This window comes from Bicyclus anynana, chromosome 27, assembly GCF_947172395.1.
Source record: "Bicyclus anynana chromosome 27, ilBicAnyn1.1, whole genome shotgun sequence".
NCBI classification, from domain to species: Eukaryota; Metazoa; Arthropoda; class Insecta; order Lepidoptera; family Nymphalidae; genus Bicyclus; species Bicyclus anynana.
Genome location: NC_069109.1, coordinates 3,449,973 through 3,466,073, shown reverse-complemented (window position 1 = coordinate 3,466,073; position 16,101 = coordinate 3,449,973). Strand labels below are relative to the sequence as shown.

General features: G+C 35.1%; 1 protein-coding gene across 1 annotated transcript in view; it reads left to right on the top strand.

Annotated features, from left to right (window-relative positions):
* The window catches only part of LOC112048689 (zinc finger protein 62 homolog), a 33,539-nt gene that overhangs the window by 15,479 nt on the left and 1,959 nt on the right, over nucleotides 1–16,101 (top strand). Inside the window, exons 11-19 of the mRNA XM_052890046.1 lie at nucleotides 2,567–2,738; nucleotides 4,175–4,282; nucleotides 4,734–5,315; nucleotides 5,751–5,839; nucleotides 8,471–8,593; nucleotides 9,310–9,420; nucleotides 12,453–12,671; nucleotides 14,025–14,136; nucleotides 15,209–15,313. Coding sequence (XP_052746006.1) covers nucleotides 2,567–2,738; nucleotides 4,175–4,282; nucleotides 4,734–5,315; nucleotides 5,751–5,839; nucleotides 8,471–8,593; nucleotides 9,310–9,420; nucleotides 12,453–12,671; nucleotides 14,025–14,136; nucleotides 15,209–15,313 — 1,621 coding nt within the window. The remainder of the gene's footprint in view (nucleotides 1–2,566; nucleotides 2,739–4,174; nucleotides 4,283–4,733; nucleotides 5,316–5,750; nucleotides 5,840–8,470; nucleotides 8,594–9,309; nucleotides 9,421–12,452; nucleotides 12,672–14,024; nucleotides 14,137–15,208; nucleotides 15,314–16,101) is intronic.

Below are 16,101 nucleotides of genomic sequence, written 5' to 3'. Positions count from 1 at the left end.
TATTTGTTTTTGTTTTTGGTTCCATAATGCAGACAACACACTGTATCGAATAAACATCAAAGCTTGAGATATTGCATTTCTTTGATGTTAGTCAATAAATAACCAGTTGAAACACAGTGTATATCATTATTAAAGTCCGGCCGCTCAGAAATTGCGTGTCTGATACCTGTCAATGTTAATGAGATATTTAAATATCTTTTATCAACCTTACGAGTAATAACATTAATAATTGAATAATAATGCCAACTTAAAATAAACCTATTAATTTTGGACTATAAATTTTAAAAATTAATTAACGAGTATAAAAAGGTGACATTGACAGGTGTCAGAAACGCAATCTCTGAGCGGCACTAATGCATTTTCCAGTATGCGCAAAAAAAGAGAAAAGACGTTGAAAATTGTGCCACAGATATCATTGCCGTGCACTAATTGTAGTGTCTAAAGCCTCACGAAACCAAAATCCAAGTAGTGGAAGCATCAAACACGACGTTTTGTGAAAAATACAATTTTGAAAAGTTTCAGGGCATCTTGATCCAGGTTATATCACTAAACTGATAATACTGATGACTACTCAATTATCTATACTAATATTATAAAGCTGAAGAGTTTGTTTGATTGAACGCGCCAATATATTATCCCCATATTCCTACGGGAACGGGAACCACGCGGGTGAACCCGCGCGCCGTCAGCTAGTGATTAATACCACAAAAACTGAATATACTCCGTAATGTGGCACGCCCGATTTATAGCATAAAGCGCGCAAGATAAATTTCGTGTGGCCAAAATTGGAACTAATTCAATGTCGCAATCTTATCATCTATCATAGGCGGATAAAATGAATACTGGCAACTTGGAATGCGCTTTCAGTCAAGACTTATATTGCGCGCACGTTTTTCAAGTTCTAATTATGTGATATTTCCTCGCAATGTCCATGTATATGTATTTTATAAGTCTATTTGATTAAATAACACAATTTTTCTTGTCTTTGATTTTTTCCTTGATTAATATCGATATATCAACCTGAGTTATTGAAATAATTTTGGGAATGCCCTCCAAAATTTTTAATTTTTCAAATTTTGATTTTGATTTTGAATGACCAATTTCTGGTTTAAAACAATTTATTAACCTCTGTATACGAAATATTGTGCCTCAACTTTCTAAGAAACCCTTTTTTTAATGGCAAACGTTATCCCATAACTGTGGTTCCTACGCTTTTCGCATTTCTATATTTCTTCAAGATTTCTAGGCTGTAGAGTTTGGCATCAGACTAGTAAGTAAAGTCCGGTTCTTTGATATTATAGATCTATGATCCGGTTACTCAGAGATTGCGTTTCTATCAATGTAAACGCGAGAGAGATATAATGTCAATGAGATATTTACCTGTCATATAACCTTAATAACGAGTAATAACATTCAAAAATTATTTATTATGCCTACTAATAAACGCATGAATTTTGGGCTTAAATTAAAAACAATCAAATATAAAAAGGTGACATTGTCAGCTGTCAGAAACGCAAACTGAGCGACCGGGCGTTAGTCTGACTTGTCCTTTATCACTAACAACGATTACGTAAATTAATATAATAATCAATAATATAATTTAATAATCAATTAAAAACACTCCGTCTTATTTCTTTAGTTTTTATGAACAGTTTTCTTAATATTTAAAAACTTATGACGCCATTTTTCTTGAATAATATTGAAAATTACTGATGCGACGCTTCGTGTCGTACTGACTCGAGAATGTATTCGTTTTTGAATTTGGAGCGTCTACGATACCGTCGTGTTCCGTGTGCTCTATCTGCCTATTATTCTTTAATCTCTGGTCCGAATATGCAAAACTGTTTTCTTGAATGCAAAAACAAAACGTTTAGATTACGTTTCGTTTTACGTACTCTTTCAATTCAAACGTCAATCATCAAACTGTCAAAAATGGTATCTATGATTTTGACATTAAAATTAAATTCGTTCGTCTGAAACAGTGTTGCCAGAAGGTTACTTTTGTAACCTTTTAGGTGATTTTTTGACTGCATTGGTAACTTTTAGGTTACATTAAAAAAAAGGTTACTTTTACGTGATATTTCGGAATTTTTAGAATTAACTTACAATTTCGTATATATAAAACATAACGGTCGTTAAATCAAGAAATGCGGACAAATGCTCAAGAACTCATCGATGTTTCTGTGTCAATCTCACTATAAATAAAGACGTTACAATTGACGTTGCGAAATAAGCAAGTTGCAGTCATGAGTCACATTGAATTTCTTAAAAAAAATCAAGTATGAATTTAAGAAATTAACGTCTATTGTTTTTTAAATCCTTACTCTTTAATTGTATTTTTCTTATCCCATGAGTAAAAGGCTTACTTAAGATGATTCTATTTACGAGTAAAATCTCCTTCGGTTTTTAGTAATTTAGTACTTGGCTAGTATTCGTAACAGACAGATGTTAAAAAAAAAACAAAATTACTTTAGCCCCCAGAGGCCGAAATGGTGGTTTAGCCATGCTGTGGAACGCAAAAAGCAAGAGTAGTTGTTGTTGTAATTAGAAAATCCCTCTAAAAATATATCAAAATGGGTGACTTTTTGGAGGGAAACTCGTCAAGTTACAGTTTAAATGAAAACACGACAAGATTAGACGAAAAGTTCTGTATTACTTGCCGTAAAAAAAATATTCAATTCGTCAATTTGAGTTCTTGTGAACACGGACTATTGCTGGTTAATTTGTTGGAAATTAAGGTAAATAATGATTAAAAGTATAGTTATGTGTAAATCTTGTACTTTTGTGTGATAAAAGTCAATTATAAAGTTCGTGTAGTATAGTCAACGCGCTGTGTATTGGTAGTTGGTAACTAAAACAAGATGGCCAACGTATTTATTGTCGTGATCTGATTATTGGTATAAGTTAATGCAACAAGCATATATAGGTGATATATAGATAGATTCAGATTTCCCTACCAACTACACCATGGGTATCTTCAAATTAAAGTGTTTTTCAGATAGCATGGGTGTGGTGACGGTCGCCTGTATGACTTTCATATGGACTATTAACGTGAATCACGGCCACTTTCGAGAGTGAAACAAACTGTCACCCGTACCATGCTACAAGAACGAACTGTAGGAGGGAATGTACAACTTGTGAGATATTGTCTACTCATGCAATGTCCAAGTCAATCTATGTTGTTAATGTGGACACTATATAAGATGTTATAGATTAGCTAATTGTGTAATAACTTGAGACAAAAGATCCTTTAATTAGAGACTGAATAAAGTAACCAACTTGGTCACATTATCTCACAACATAGTCTATACTACTGGATATCATTATGGCCAACCGGTACAAAATGTTTGGCCTGGCAGCCTCTTGTGCTTTTAATTCTGTTATATAATATGTTTTTTGTACTATAATATGTATGTACATATAAACCTTCCTCTGAATCACTATCTATTGCTGAAAACTGCATTAAAATCTGTTGGATAGTTTAAAAGATCTGAGCGAACATACAGCACCAACAACTTTTATACTATGTAAAATAATAATTAGTTAAGTAATTAATTAGACCTCCAAGACATTTGCATGTTAAAATGCACTCCTCTCGTCATGGGTGTAGCCAGGATTGATACTGTCCAGCCAAAACTAGTTTTACGGCCGTAACTAGAACCAAAATTCAGGTTCAGCCTTCGTTTTGTCCAAAAGTGAAACGTCCACATAAGGTCACTTTATCGTATTGAAGAAACAAAGTTAGTTTAATCTTTGAATATCTTAAAGTTTAGTATGAAGCCCCATGGACTGACCACTCATCTAGAGGGGGGTAGCTGCCCCCCTGCGTGTTCCTCGCTACCCCCATGCTTCTCGAGACTTTGTTTGTATACTCATATTAAACTATTGGTGTAAGTTCTTGAGCCAAGATGTCGGTCTACGACCAGGCCTTCGTTTCCCCTTTATCTTTCCCTGGATAATAAGCTGGAGCAGGTGATATTTGGAGTTTCGGATTATATGACCCAGGTATTCGAGCTTCCTCCTTTGGACTTGTTGCAGGACTTCTGTTGGGTTTCCCATTTTTTGCAGCACAGTAGTATTGTGTTTACGATCCCTCCATGATATTCGCAATATTTAGTATTTAGGGTATTAAAAAATATATACTAACTTCACTTCATAAATCTTACTTTTTCAGATGTTAAAACTGAACAATGTAATATGTCACTGGTGCCATAACATACTGAAGAAAATTAATGATTTCAAAATGCAAGCAATGGATAGCTACAATGTACTTAATAGTGTGGTAATTTAAATTTTTACATTATATCATATTATTTATTTATTTTTCTTTTTTAAAATTTTCTTTAATGGCATGGAAATTTTAATTTCGATAATTAAATTTAATGCTGGTTGGTGTAAACATATTTTACGTCAGGTTGTATGGTTTATGTGGAAGCAGCAATGTGGAATGTCCCATTTGATCTGTTGTCGCTTCATTTAAGACACAGAGGGTTGTGCTGGGTTTTATTGGGTATTCTTTTTAAAATTAAATTATTCTTTACAAGTTAGTCTTGACTACAATCACACCAGATGGTAAGTGATGATGCAATCTGAGATGGAAGCGGGATAACTTGTTAGGAGTAAGATGAAAATCCACACACCTTTCGGTTTCTACACGATTCCATTTTTATGTTAAAAAGATTATTATAAAACTTTTTCATCAACTATTAAACAGTTTAATTTCTTATTTGCAGTTCTCATACTCAGCAAACAACTACCAGCAGAATCTAGAATTTTCAAAAATAGAACTAAATTCAACTGTCAACTCTCTACCAATAGAATTTGAAACCATAGATCACAGAATAACAAACTCATTCTTGGGACCCAAAATTGAAATCAAAATTGAACAACAAGATTCAGATTTCGAAAATGATTCACTATTTCTTGAGACAAATGAAAAAATAGATAGAGAAACAAATCATTCAAGTAATAAAACAACAGAAGCGATACAGATTAAAAAACGAACACAGAGCAAGAAAAAAAGACAGACATCAATAATCAATGCACAGAGTAATAAAACAAACTCAGTACAGATTAAAAATCAAACACAGAGCAAGAAAAAACCACAGACAAAAAAGCCCAGAGAGGTAAACGGTATGTGGTATGAAGACAAAGTTAAAATTGTGGTTTTGTCTCAACAAGAGATGTTAGATGATCGTAAATTGGACGCTTTGAATAATAAATATGTGAATTTGCCATACAAATGTGAGAAATGTATCACAGGTTTTGATCATGAATTGATTTTGAAAGAGCATATGGCGAAAAGGCATAAGAAGGTAAGGAACAGGTTCATCATTATCATTATCAACCCATATTCGGCTCACTGCTGAGCTCGAGACTCCTCTCAGAATGAGAGGGGTTAGGCCAATAGTCCACCACGCTGGCCCAATGCGGATTGGCAGACTTCACACACGCAGAGAATTAAGAAAATTCTGAGGTATGCAGGTTTAATCCTTCACTGTTTGAGACACGTGATATTTAATTTTTTTAATGCACACAATTTTTTTTGGGTTTTATTGTCTTCACCACACTGCCTAAGACTCATTATGTGTCATTCTTTATTCTGTGATAGTACATTATTATGATGATGATGGTTATAATGATGATGATGATGATGATGATGATGATGATGATGACGATGATGATGATGACGATGATGATGATGATGTTGATGATGATACTGAAGTAGAATTCATTGTATATTGTTGCAGGAGGAAGGTAGCCTCATATGCAACATCTGTGAATCAGTTCTAAACACAAAGCTATCATTTGAAGAGCATTACAAGCGACATTATAGGAGGTACGTAAGTGTTCTATAATATGAAATGGGTATCAAATAAACATGTTTGCTAAAATATGAAATGGGTATCAAATAAGCATGTTCGCAAAAATATGAAATGGGTATCTAATAAGCATGTTTGCAAAAATATGAAATGGGTATCAAATAAACATGTTTGCCAAACTATGAAATGGGTATCAAATAAACATGTTTGCAAAAATATGATATGGGTATCAAATAAACATGTTTGCAAAAATATGAAATGGGTATCAAATAAACATGTTTGCCAAACTATGAAATGGGTATCAAATAAACATGTTTGCAAAAATATGATATGGGTATCAAATAAACATGTTTGCAAAAATATGAAATGGGTATCAAATAAACTTGTTTGCAAAACTATGAAATGGGTATCAAATAAACATGTTTGCAAAAATATGATATGGGTATCAAATAAACATGTTTGCAAAAATATGAAATGGGTATTAAATAGGCATGTTTGCAAAAATATTAAATGGGTATCAAATACACTTGTTTACAAAAATATGATATGGGTATCAAATAAACATGTTTGCTAAATATGAAATGGGTATCAAATAAGCATATTTGCAAAAATATGAAATGGGTATCAAATAAGCATGTTTGCAAAAATATGAAATGGGTATCAAATAAGCATGTTTGCAAAAATATGAAATGGGTATCAAATAAGCATGTTTGCAAAAATATGAAATGGGTATCAAATAAGCATGTTTGCAAAAATATGAAATGGGTATCAAATAAGCATGTTTGCAAAAATATGAAATGGGTATCAAATAAGCATGTTTGCAAAAATATGAAATGGGTATCAAATAAGCATGTTCGCAAAAATATGACTGACTGAAAAAAACTAGTGTACTTGACTAAAGTGAAATTTCTTTTTAAAAAAAAACAGCGCCATCTATGAGTCTCGCGCGTAATTGCTTTGCAACAGGCTCTTGAAGCAAAATGGATTGTTTCAAAGTTCTGTAATAAAGCCATCTATTGGTAGTTTGAAATAACAAAAACTGTTTCACTATGCCTGTAGATGGCACGCATCACCCGATAACAATTTTCGTAACGCATTCACCAATTTACTCCTCAAAGAAATTGCTCCACAATTTTTTTTTTTTATTATGTTGATAAGGTTGCGTGCTTCCGCCATTAAATCATATATATACATAACTGTCAGTGGCGTAGCGTGCCTTAGATCCTGCCCTGTATCAAAATAACTTGCGGGGGGGGGGGGGGGGGGCAATATGAAAAGTAAAGATTTTTAAAAAAAAGAAACATGTTTGAAGAACCAATGTATGTAACCGGGAATTTATATCACGTATTTGGTTATATAATCAAATACGGGAATTTATTGGTTCATCAAACCAAAGGAGAAATACGGGAATTTATAGGTTCATCAAACCAAAGGAGAAATATGGGAATTTATAGGTTCATCTAATTAAAGGAGAAATACGGGAATTTATAGGTTCATCAAACCAAAGGAGAAATACGGGAATTTATAGGTTCACCAAACCAAAGAAGAAATACGGGAATTTATAGGTTCATCAAATCAAAGGAGATTGTATTCATATAAATACCTAACTCAACAGGCATTCTACAGTGTAAATAAGTATTTAAGTTGATATTATTGTTATTTTCATACATATTTTAATTGTAAAGATGTAAATTTTAAATGGTGAAATTGTCATTGGAATCACACTGTAATCTTTGATTGGAATCATTAAATACTTAATAAATAATTTGCATGCCAAATTGGCAAGATACATTTACCATCGACATTTACCGACCACCTATATAAATAATGCATGTATCTGCAAATAAATAAATTGATTGATTGATTGATTGATTGATTGTGGATTACACTTTAAGGGCCCTACTCACACATCTGCCGCAGGGGCAATCTAGGGTGCACGGCGGTTGTGGCGATATCGGGAGTATCTCTACACACTTGCCTGCCGTGCAGTGTTCCAGAATAAGCCGAGCTGAGCACACGTATTGAGAATGGCACCCATATTATCGACCACTCAAAAGATTGGAGTAGCCTTGGCGCTTTCTGTGGTGCTACCTCAAAAAAAAAGGAAAAGGAGATACTGGGTGAAGAAATGGCTACATGGCACATGAATATTATAAAAGTACACATTTTGATTCTACGCTGTTTGTACGTGCACTCCGTGTGACAGCTGCTGACAAACTGACTGAGAAATTGCCCCAATCGCGCTACACACGCACCGACGGCAGGGACGACTTAGGGATCAAGGATAGTCTCGCGCCCCTGCCGCCCTGCCGCAGGGCCATCCTCCCAAATTGCCCCGGCATGCAATTAAGGATGCAATTAAGGGTCATCCCCACTCCTACACCCTAGATTGCTCCTGCGGCAGATGTGTGAGTAGGGCCCTTTACACTGCTCACGCCACCAACCCCTCCAATCTCTCGTTTTGCCGCCAAACGTTCCTATTGGTCTTACAATAAATGGCGCCTTTTGTAACATCCAATCACATCGGACCTGTCATTTTCATTTCACAGACTACAGATTTTATCCACAGAATAAAAATATAGAGAACAAAGACTACTTTTTTTATAAAAATCATGACATTCATTACTTTTATATGTATATGTTTACAGATACGAATGTGTGGAGTGCACTAACAGATACAACAATGTATTCTCAGCACTGAAACACTACAAGGAATCTCATGGCCATGTTGACATGAACTTTAAATGTAAACTGTGTGACTTCACTACTGAGTAAGTATCCTAATACTAGTGAGAATACAGTGATAAAATCGCCTGTGGCATTCACAAATAACGTGACTTTCCACTAGTAAAAGAATTTTATAAATCGGTGCAGTAAATCTAGAGATTACTTACAAGCTTTACCTTTTTAAAATATCATAATAATAATAGATAGATAGAGAAAGGGATAGCCCAGTGGATATGATCTTTGCCTTCGAGGAGGGTGTGGGTTCGAATCCGGTCCGGGGCATGCACCTCCAACTTTTCAGTTGTGTGCATCTTTTCATTTTAAGAAATTAAATATCACGTGTCTCAAACGGTGAAGGAAAACATCGTGAGGAAACCTGCATACCAGAGAATTATCTTAATTCACTGCGTGTGTAAAGTCTGCCAATCCCCATTGGGCCAGCGTGGTGGACTATTGGCCTAACCCCTCTCACTCTGAGAGAAGACTCGAGCTCAATAGTGAGCCGAATATGGGTTGATAATGATGAATGATGGACCTGTCACGCGCAAGATGAATCCTAAAATATTGGTTTTTCTTTATGCTACTTTTTTGCACGCATTGGGCCTGCGTGGTGTACTATTGGCCTAGCCCCTCACATTTTAAGAGGAGACTCGTGCTCAACAGTGAGCCGAAGATGGATTGATAATGATATAAATAATAATATTGATTTTTCTTGATGCTACTTTTTGTTCGATTTTCAACTATTTGTTATATTTTGTAGGTCCTATCGAAGTCTAAGGTATCACAGAGACAAGCATCGCAGAGACAAAGTAGAGTGCGATCAATGTGGCAACACCTTTGTGAACGCCAGCGGTCTGCGCGTGCATATGTTGTGAGACCTTTATAATATTTGTTTTAATACTAGCTGACGCGGTGCGGTTTCACCCGCGTGGTTCCCGTTCCCGCAGGAATACGGGGATAATATATAGCCTATAGTCTGCTTCGATAAATGGGCTATCTAACACTGAAAGAATTTTTCAAATCGGACCAGTAGTTCCTGAGATTAGCGCGTTCAATCAAACAAACAAACTCTTCAGCTTTATAATATTAGTATAGATAGTATATATTAACCGATTTCAAAAAATGGAGGAGGTTCTAAATTCGATGCGTTTTTTTTGTTTTTTAATGTTTTCTCATTACTTCGTAATTTCTTAGCCAATTTTGAAAATTCTTTTTGTGTTTGAAAAAGATTGGACCCATTTAATTTTAATGAAAATTAGTTAAGTAGTTTTGTATTAAAATGATGAATGCGCTTTCGTTTACTATGCTAAGACTCACTAAAAACAGAAAAATAAAATATCGTTAGCAAAAAATTCAACCGACTTCAAAATCACAGAAAAAAAACTAAAAAGCGACAAATAACATCGGATTTGAAGGTCAACACAGTAATGCAATAACTCAATTTAAACCATAAACTTTTTAGGATTTTCAGACGGTTTTTTTCTGTGGTTCTTCCAGAAACGGCTTTAATTAATACGTCACTTGCTTGGCACCGCCTTCAGAATAATCAGAAGGTAGCATATACAAGCAAGGCTCTGTACAATCCTATTAAAGCAAACACTGCATTATTTCCGTAAGATTAAAAAAGACCAACAAAAAATATGATTACCACGCCATTTGTGCAAACAAATTCAAGTGTATATATAGTGGCATAATTAAAAAAAAAGTGTGTGTCATCTCCGACGCACGAATGGAGTTTACTCTTTCAGATCGACTGTCTAAATAGTGTATGTTGTCCCGCATACACTATGTACGTCTCAATACTTATGCCTGAAAAGTGAAAGGTGCGCAACCGAGGTGCAGCAGGCTGCGGCGTGCGCGCCCGCCAACAGCGTACACATGCGTGCGGGCGCGCCCTAGCGTGTAAAAAAGTTCGGTGAAAGGTGCGCAGAATAGGTTGCGCACAAAAAATTTAACGCTGTCATTCGTTCATCGAATTTCACTGCCCATATCTTTTTCATACTGAGGGCTATACACCGCGCTACGTTATTCGTCTTAAACCAAAATCCCACATAATGTACCCAATGTCTATTATCCATCAGTGTTATTAAAAAAAAAAACAAAGTACAATTCGAGGAGTTACAATTGTAATAAACTTTCAAAAATCGATTATTTTAACACATCCTGTATTTTCAAACATCTACCTACCTCCTCGCCGCAGTCACGTCGGCAGCCAGTCGGTCCCTTTGAGCTTTGAGGTCATTCACTTTAACCTATTTCTTTAAATTAAATTTTATTTTATTTACGGGTGTTAACCCGTACTAGACCTGTGTCGATCGCGATTGATCGAATCTCTGATACCCGATCAGTACTTGTGCGTGAGCGAGTGACGCGGCCGTTAGCGCCTCAAATAATCTGCGAACGATTTTTGTTCACCACACCGAATTGGACTTGTAACAATTATCTGGATCGAATACTCGTCGGTCAGTCGTACAACATCACTCTACAGAATAGCAACCTAAAATCCGATCAGTTCGGAATTTTAACGGCCTTCGTGGCGCAGTGGTGTGCGAGGTGGATTTACAAGACGGAGGTCCTGGGTTCAAACCTCGGTTGGGCCGATTGGTGTTTTGGTCCAGGCCTGGCTGGTGGGAGACTTCGATCGTGGCTCGTTACCACCCTACCGACAAAGACGTAGGTACCGCCAAGCCGTGGATTCAAATACTCCCCCTAATAAGTTAGTCCGTTTCCATTTCAGATTGCATAATCACTTACTACAGTACCGTCAGGTGAAATTGTAGTCGATGGCTAACTTGTAACGAATAAAAAAAGGGTTCCGATTCATGTCCCACGGATGTTCAGTTTAAGACTCAAGTAACTACATACTTTAAGTCGAATCGTAACGATACACAAAACACGAAAGACCCGTGACCCGAATGATCGAATTATTAAGACCCAAGCAATCACCTTGCGTTATAAGAAACGATCGAAAGATACATTTCTTACCTGTACCTATTTTTGGACATTGCCGACAATAGTTACGGGTTAGGCGGCGAGCGGCGTTATCAAAAAGGAAACCGCAAAAGACTAGGGCTTGCTATTTTTTAAAATATCGGATTCTCGATATATCGATAATTTCAAAATAAATTTTTCGGCTAAATGAAAACTTTTAACAATTAAGTATTTATTAAACTTCACTATTTTTTTTATGTAACTAAATTGACAAGTAAATTAATACGATTAAACATGTTTAAAGTTTTGTCTGAGGGTAAAGTAGTGTATACTATCTGAATACATTACGTTTTACTTATTTCAGTGACATTTTCGATAAAATGCAATTAAATCAACTAAAATATGAAAAACGTAATAAAGTATAAATAAAGTAAAATTGATTACGTTTGATAATGTTTTAGTTTAAATAATTTGCGAGGGATATAAAAAATTAAAACTTGTTAAAAATATCTAGTATCGATATCTACGTTTCAATATCGAACTATCGATATATCGTCCATAAAAATATTAGTAATGAATACTTATCGCTATTAAGTGATAATGTCGATATTTTGATATATCGATATTTTATTAACAGCCCTAGTAAAGACACTGCCGCCGACTAGGTGTATCAAAAATAGTAGGTATGTAGGTATTAAACAACAAAATTTCTGAAACTAGGTTAAAGTTCATTGACTTCTTCTTTCCAAACAGAAAGAAACAGGATGTTCTGAAGTTTTTTCATCAATTTTAATTTTTTTTTTCGATAGCGTGTGAATGTGCTTCAGCTTATTTTTAATATTACTATAGAGTTTCTCGTAATGGATACATACATGTCGCGGCGGATTATAGACGCGGCCGGTAGCACGGTGTATAAGAATAATCGATTCAAAAACATTATTTTTCTAATTCAAAACATTTCACATGTTCCAGAAACGTCCACAAACAATCAAACCGCATCTACTCGTGTAACTACTGCGGCAAAGTGTACCGCACCAAGCAGGGTCTCAACGCACACGTCAGGATAACGCACGAGAACGCCGCAAACGCAACCGCGTATTGCGTTGCCTGCGACCTTAACTTCCGCACCGAAGCTGGCTTGAGGCACCACCTCAAACACACAGAAAGACATCTGACTGAAGATGCTAAGAGGTAAGTTGACAAAGCAACAGTTATTTGTTGCAAAAATTTATTAACGAAGCGAAGGATTCTAAAATCGGAACGAAGCCGGAGGTCAACAATCTTGAAACACAGTCTTTGAAGACGCCAAGAACTAAGCGTTCTACTAATAATTAACAGGATTGCAATATACATACGAGTGATTCAATGTAAAATCCCTCTGAAACATTCATATATCTAATAAACGCACGAGAAACGGACGAGTTTCAAACGCAACCACGTATTGGCACTTTAGCTGGCTTGAGGCACCACCTCAAACACACAGAAAGACACCTGACTGAAGATGCTAAGAGGTAAGTTTATAAAACAACAGTTATTTCTTGGCAAATCTTTAGTCGCGAGCAAGTATTGAATACCGAAGCAAAGGATTCTAAAATGTAAGCAAGGCTGGACTCCAAACTCCTGAAGTACATTCTTCAGAAACACCAAGAAGTGAATTTTCAAATTTTCTAATAGCTATTAACAGGATTCTAACATAGAAGCGCGTGGTTCTAGCTAGCTAGTTCGAAGCTAGCTTGAAGCACTAGCTCAGGCACAAATACACCTTACTGAAGACGTTGAGAAGTTGATAAAGCAATACTTATTTATTGCAAAACTATTAATAGTTGCACACCGTAGCGAAGGATTCTAATATCGAAGCGAAGTTCTGTTTAAAACTCCTAAAACACAGTATCGGAAAATGTCATGAAATAAGCCTTCTTATTATTAATTAATAACCAAAAGTCTAATATTAAGTCACAGATACAACGGAAAATACTTAACCAAATACAGTATAAGTTGATAAAGCTGCAAAAATATTGTGGTCACGTCACGTCAATTCGTCGCTCCGTTTTGCCGTGAAAGACGGACAAACAAACAAACACACACTTTCACATTTATAATATTTTAAATACTACTAGAGGACGCCAGCGACTTCGTTCACCCTTTGACCTCCTTAATCCAACCCTATCGCAAAATCCGTTCATAGCGGACACCTACTAACTAACTATAATCTACCTCCCTGCCGAATTTCATTTTTATACGTCAAGCAGTCTTCAAGATTTCGTGATGAATGAACCTTTCGCATTTAAATATTAAGATAGTATATAAAAAATGTTGAATGTGCAAGTGGAAGGTCATAAGAGGAGAGGAAGGCCAAAGAAGAGATGGTTGGATTGTGTGAAAGAGGACGTGTGTGTAAAAGGAGTGGATGATGAGTTGACGAGTAATAGAGACGAATGGAAAAGATTGACATATTTTTCCGACCCCACTTAAGTGGGATAAGGGTGAGGAGATGATGATGATATTAAGATAGTATATAGTATAGTATAGTATGGATGTTTTTAGATTCCCATGCAACGAATGCAGCGACAAATTCCGCACCAAGCGACAACTGCAGGAACACGTGGACTGGGTGCATCGCAACTGTACCACTCACACGTGCGGCAAATGTTCTAAGGTTATTCCTATACTATTAGTTATTAGGTCATTACTTTTATTGAATAGAATATAATCATTCACCTCTTATAATAAAAGGACGCACAATTATGTAGAAAATTTCACTTAAAATTGGCCAATTTTGCTTCGACATTTTTAGAATGGGGATGATGACTAGATTTGAATATATTGATTTTTATGATACATTCGGGTAAATAAGGTTAATGTTAACTAATTTATACATAAAAAACAAAGATTATCTGGATATTTTGCAAATATCCAGATAATCTTTGCTTTATAAATTATATTTTATTGATTATAAAATTTCAAAATCTATTAATTTTTTTTATCGTAATTAGATGAAAATTCATACAGTTTTAGCTTCCTTACATTAAATGTGACATTTTACAATAAATGTACTATAAACATAAACGCACAATTAACAAAGATAATAGTAATTTAGTTTGAAAAAAAAATCTCTTGGCCACAAAATATCAATATTTTTAGAAAATATATTACGATGCACTTGAAAAATATCGATACGATATATATTGATATATTTTAACATATAAGTAGTCTTCTCTTGGGCATAAAATATCGATATTTTTAGAAAATACGTATCGATACATTTGAAAAATTTCGATACGATATATATCGATATATTTTACTTCGACTTACATATTACTTAGATTATAATTGTTTTCTCTATGTATAGTATATACTTGATATCTTAGAGTTTATTGTACCTATGAATTAATGGATATCTATAACTAAGAAGTGTACATAATATCTAAAAATTGTGAAAGTTGTGAAAATCTTTTAATAGCTAAGCATTAACCTAATTTATCAATCTAATTAAATGTAAGCATGAATTTAATGTATTAGCGGTTGATTTTCCTTAATAAATAAATAAATAAATTTTATTATATAGGTAGTCTTCTAATGGGCAAAAAATATCGATATATCGAAATGGCGATATTTTTAGAAAATAAGTATCGATACTGATTGAAAAATATCGATATATTTTATCTACTTGCCCATCCCTAAATCATAGACATTTTTTAAATAATCTTTTTCTATTTCATCTATTGCAGTCATTCAAAAACGACAGAAACTTGAAACGACACATGTTGTTCGTACACGACAAGGTGCGACCGCCAAGGAATAAGATATGTGACCACTGCGGTAGAGGATTTACTGTGAGTATCTTCAACCCATATTCGGCTCACTTTTGAGCACGAGTCTCCTCTCAGAATGAGAGGGATTAGGATAATAGTGCACCACGCTGGCCCAATGCGGCACCGTTTAAGACACGTGACATTTAATTCCTTAAAATGCACACAACTGAAAAGTTGGAGGTGCATGGCCGGGACCGGATTCGAACCCACACCCTCCGAATCGAAGGCAGAGGTGCTGGGCTATCTTAGCTCTTTAGTTAAGTACGGTAGCCAATTATGGATTTCAAACTCCTGATCCTTAATTGTCCAAGTATAGAACAACAGATTAAGAACTATAGGCAGATGGGGCGTATGGAACACGGCGGTGTCGTAGCCGCTCCAAATACAAAATTAAAAAGCGAATACATTCTGGAGTCAGTACGACACGAACCGTCGCACTGACATTCAATATTATTCAAGAAAAATGGCGTCTTATGTTTTATAATATTTCAAAAACTAAAGTGATTATAAATTAATTTACGTAACTGTTGTTAGTGTTAAATTTTGGAATAAGTTTGTATATGCGGAAGTCAAGACGCGTGACGTTTGGTTTTTTGTGGGTTTCACCGGCTTCACTAAGCTGCTTGTAAAGACTCACTGAGTATGATATTTACTCTGTGTATAAAACATAATTTTTTGATATTTTTTTTCTGTATAATTTTTTTTTTTAAATAATTGTTATTTTTTTTATATATGACCAATATTCTCATTCCCCTCCAACTAGTTGGGAAAGACTGTGCTAGGAGTGGGTACGACAATAGACCAACGGG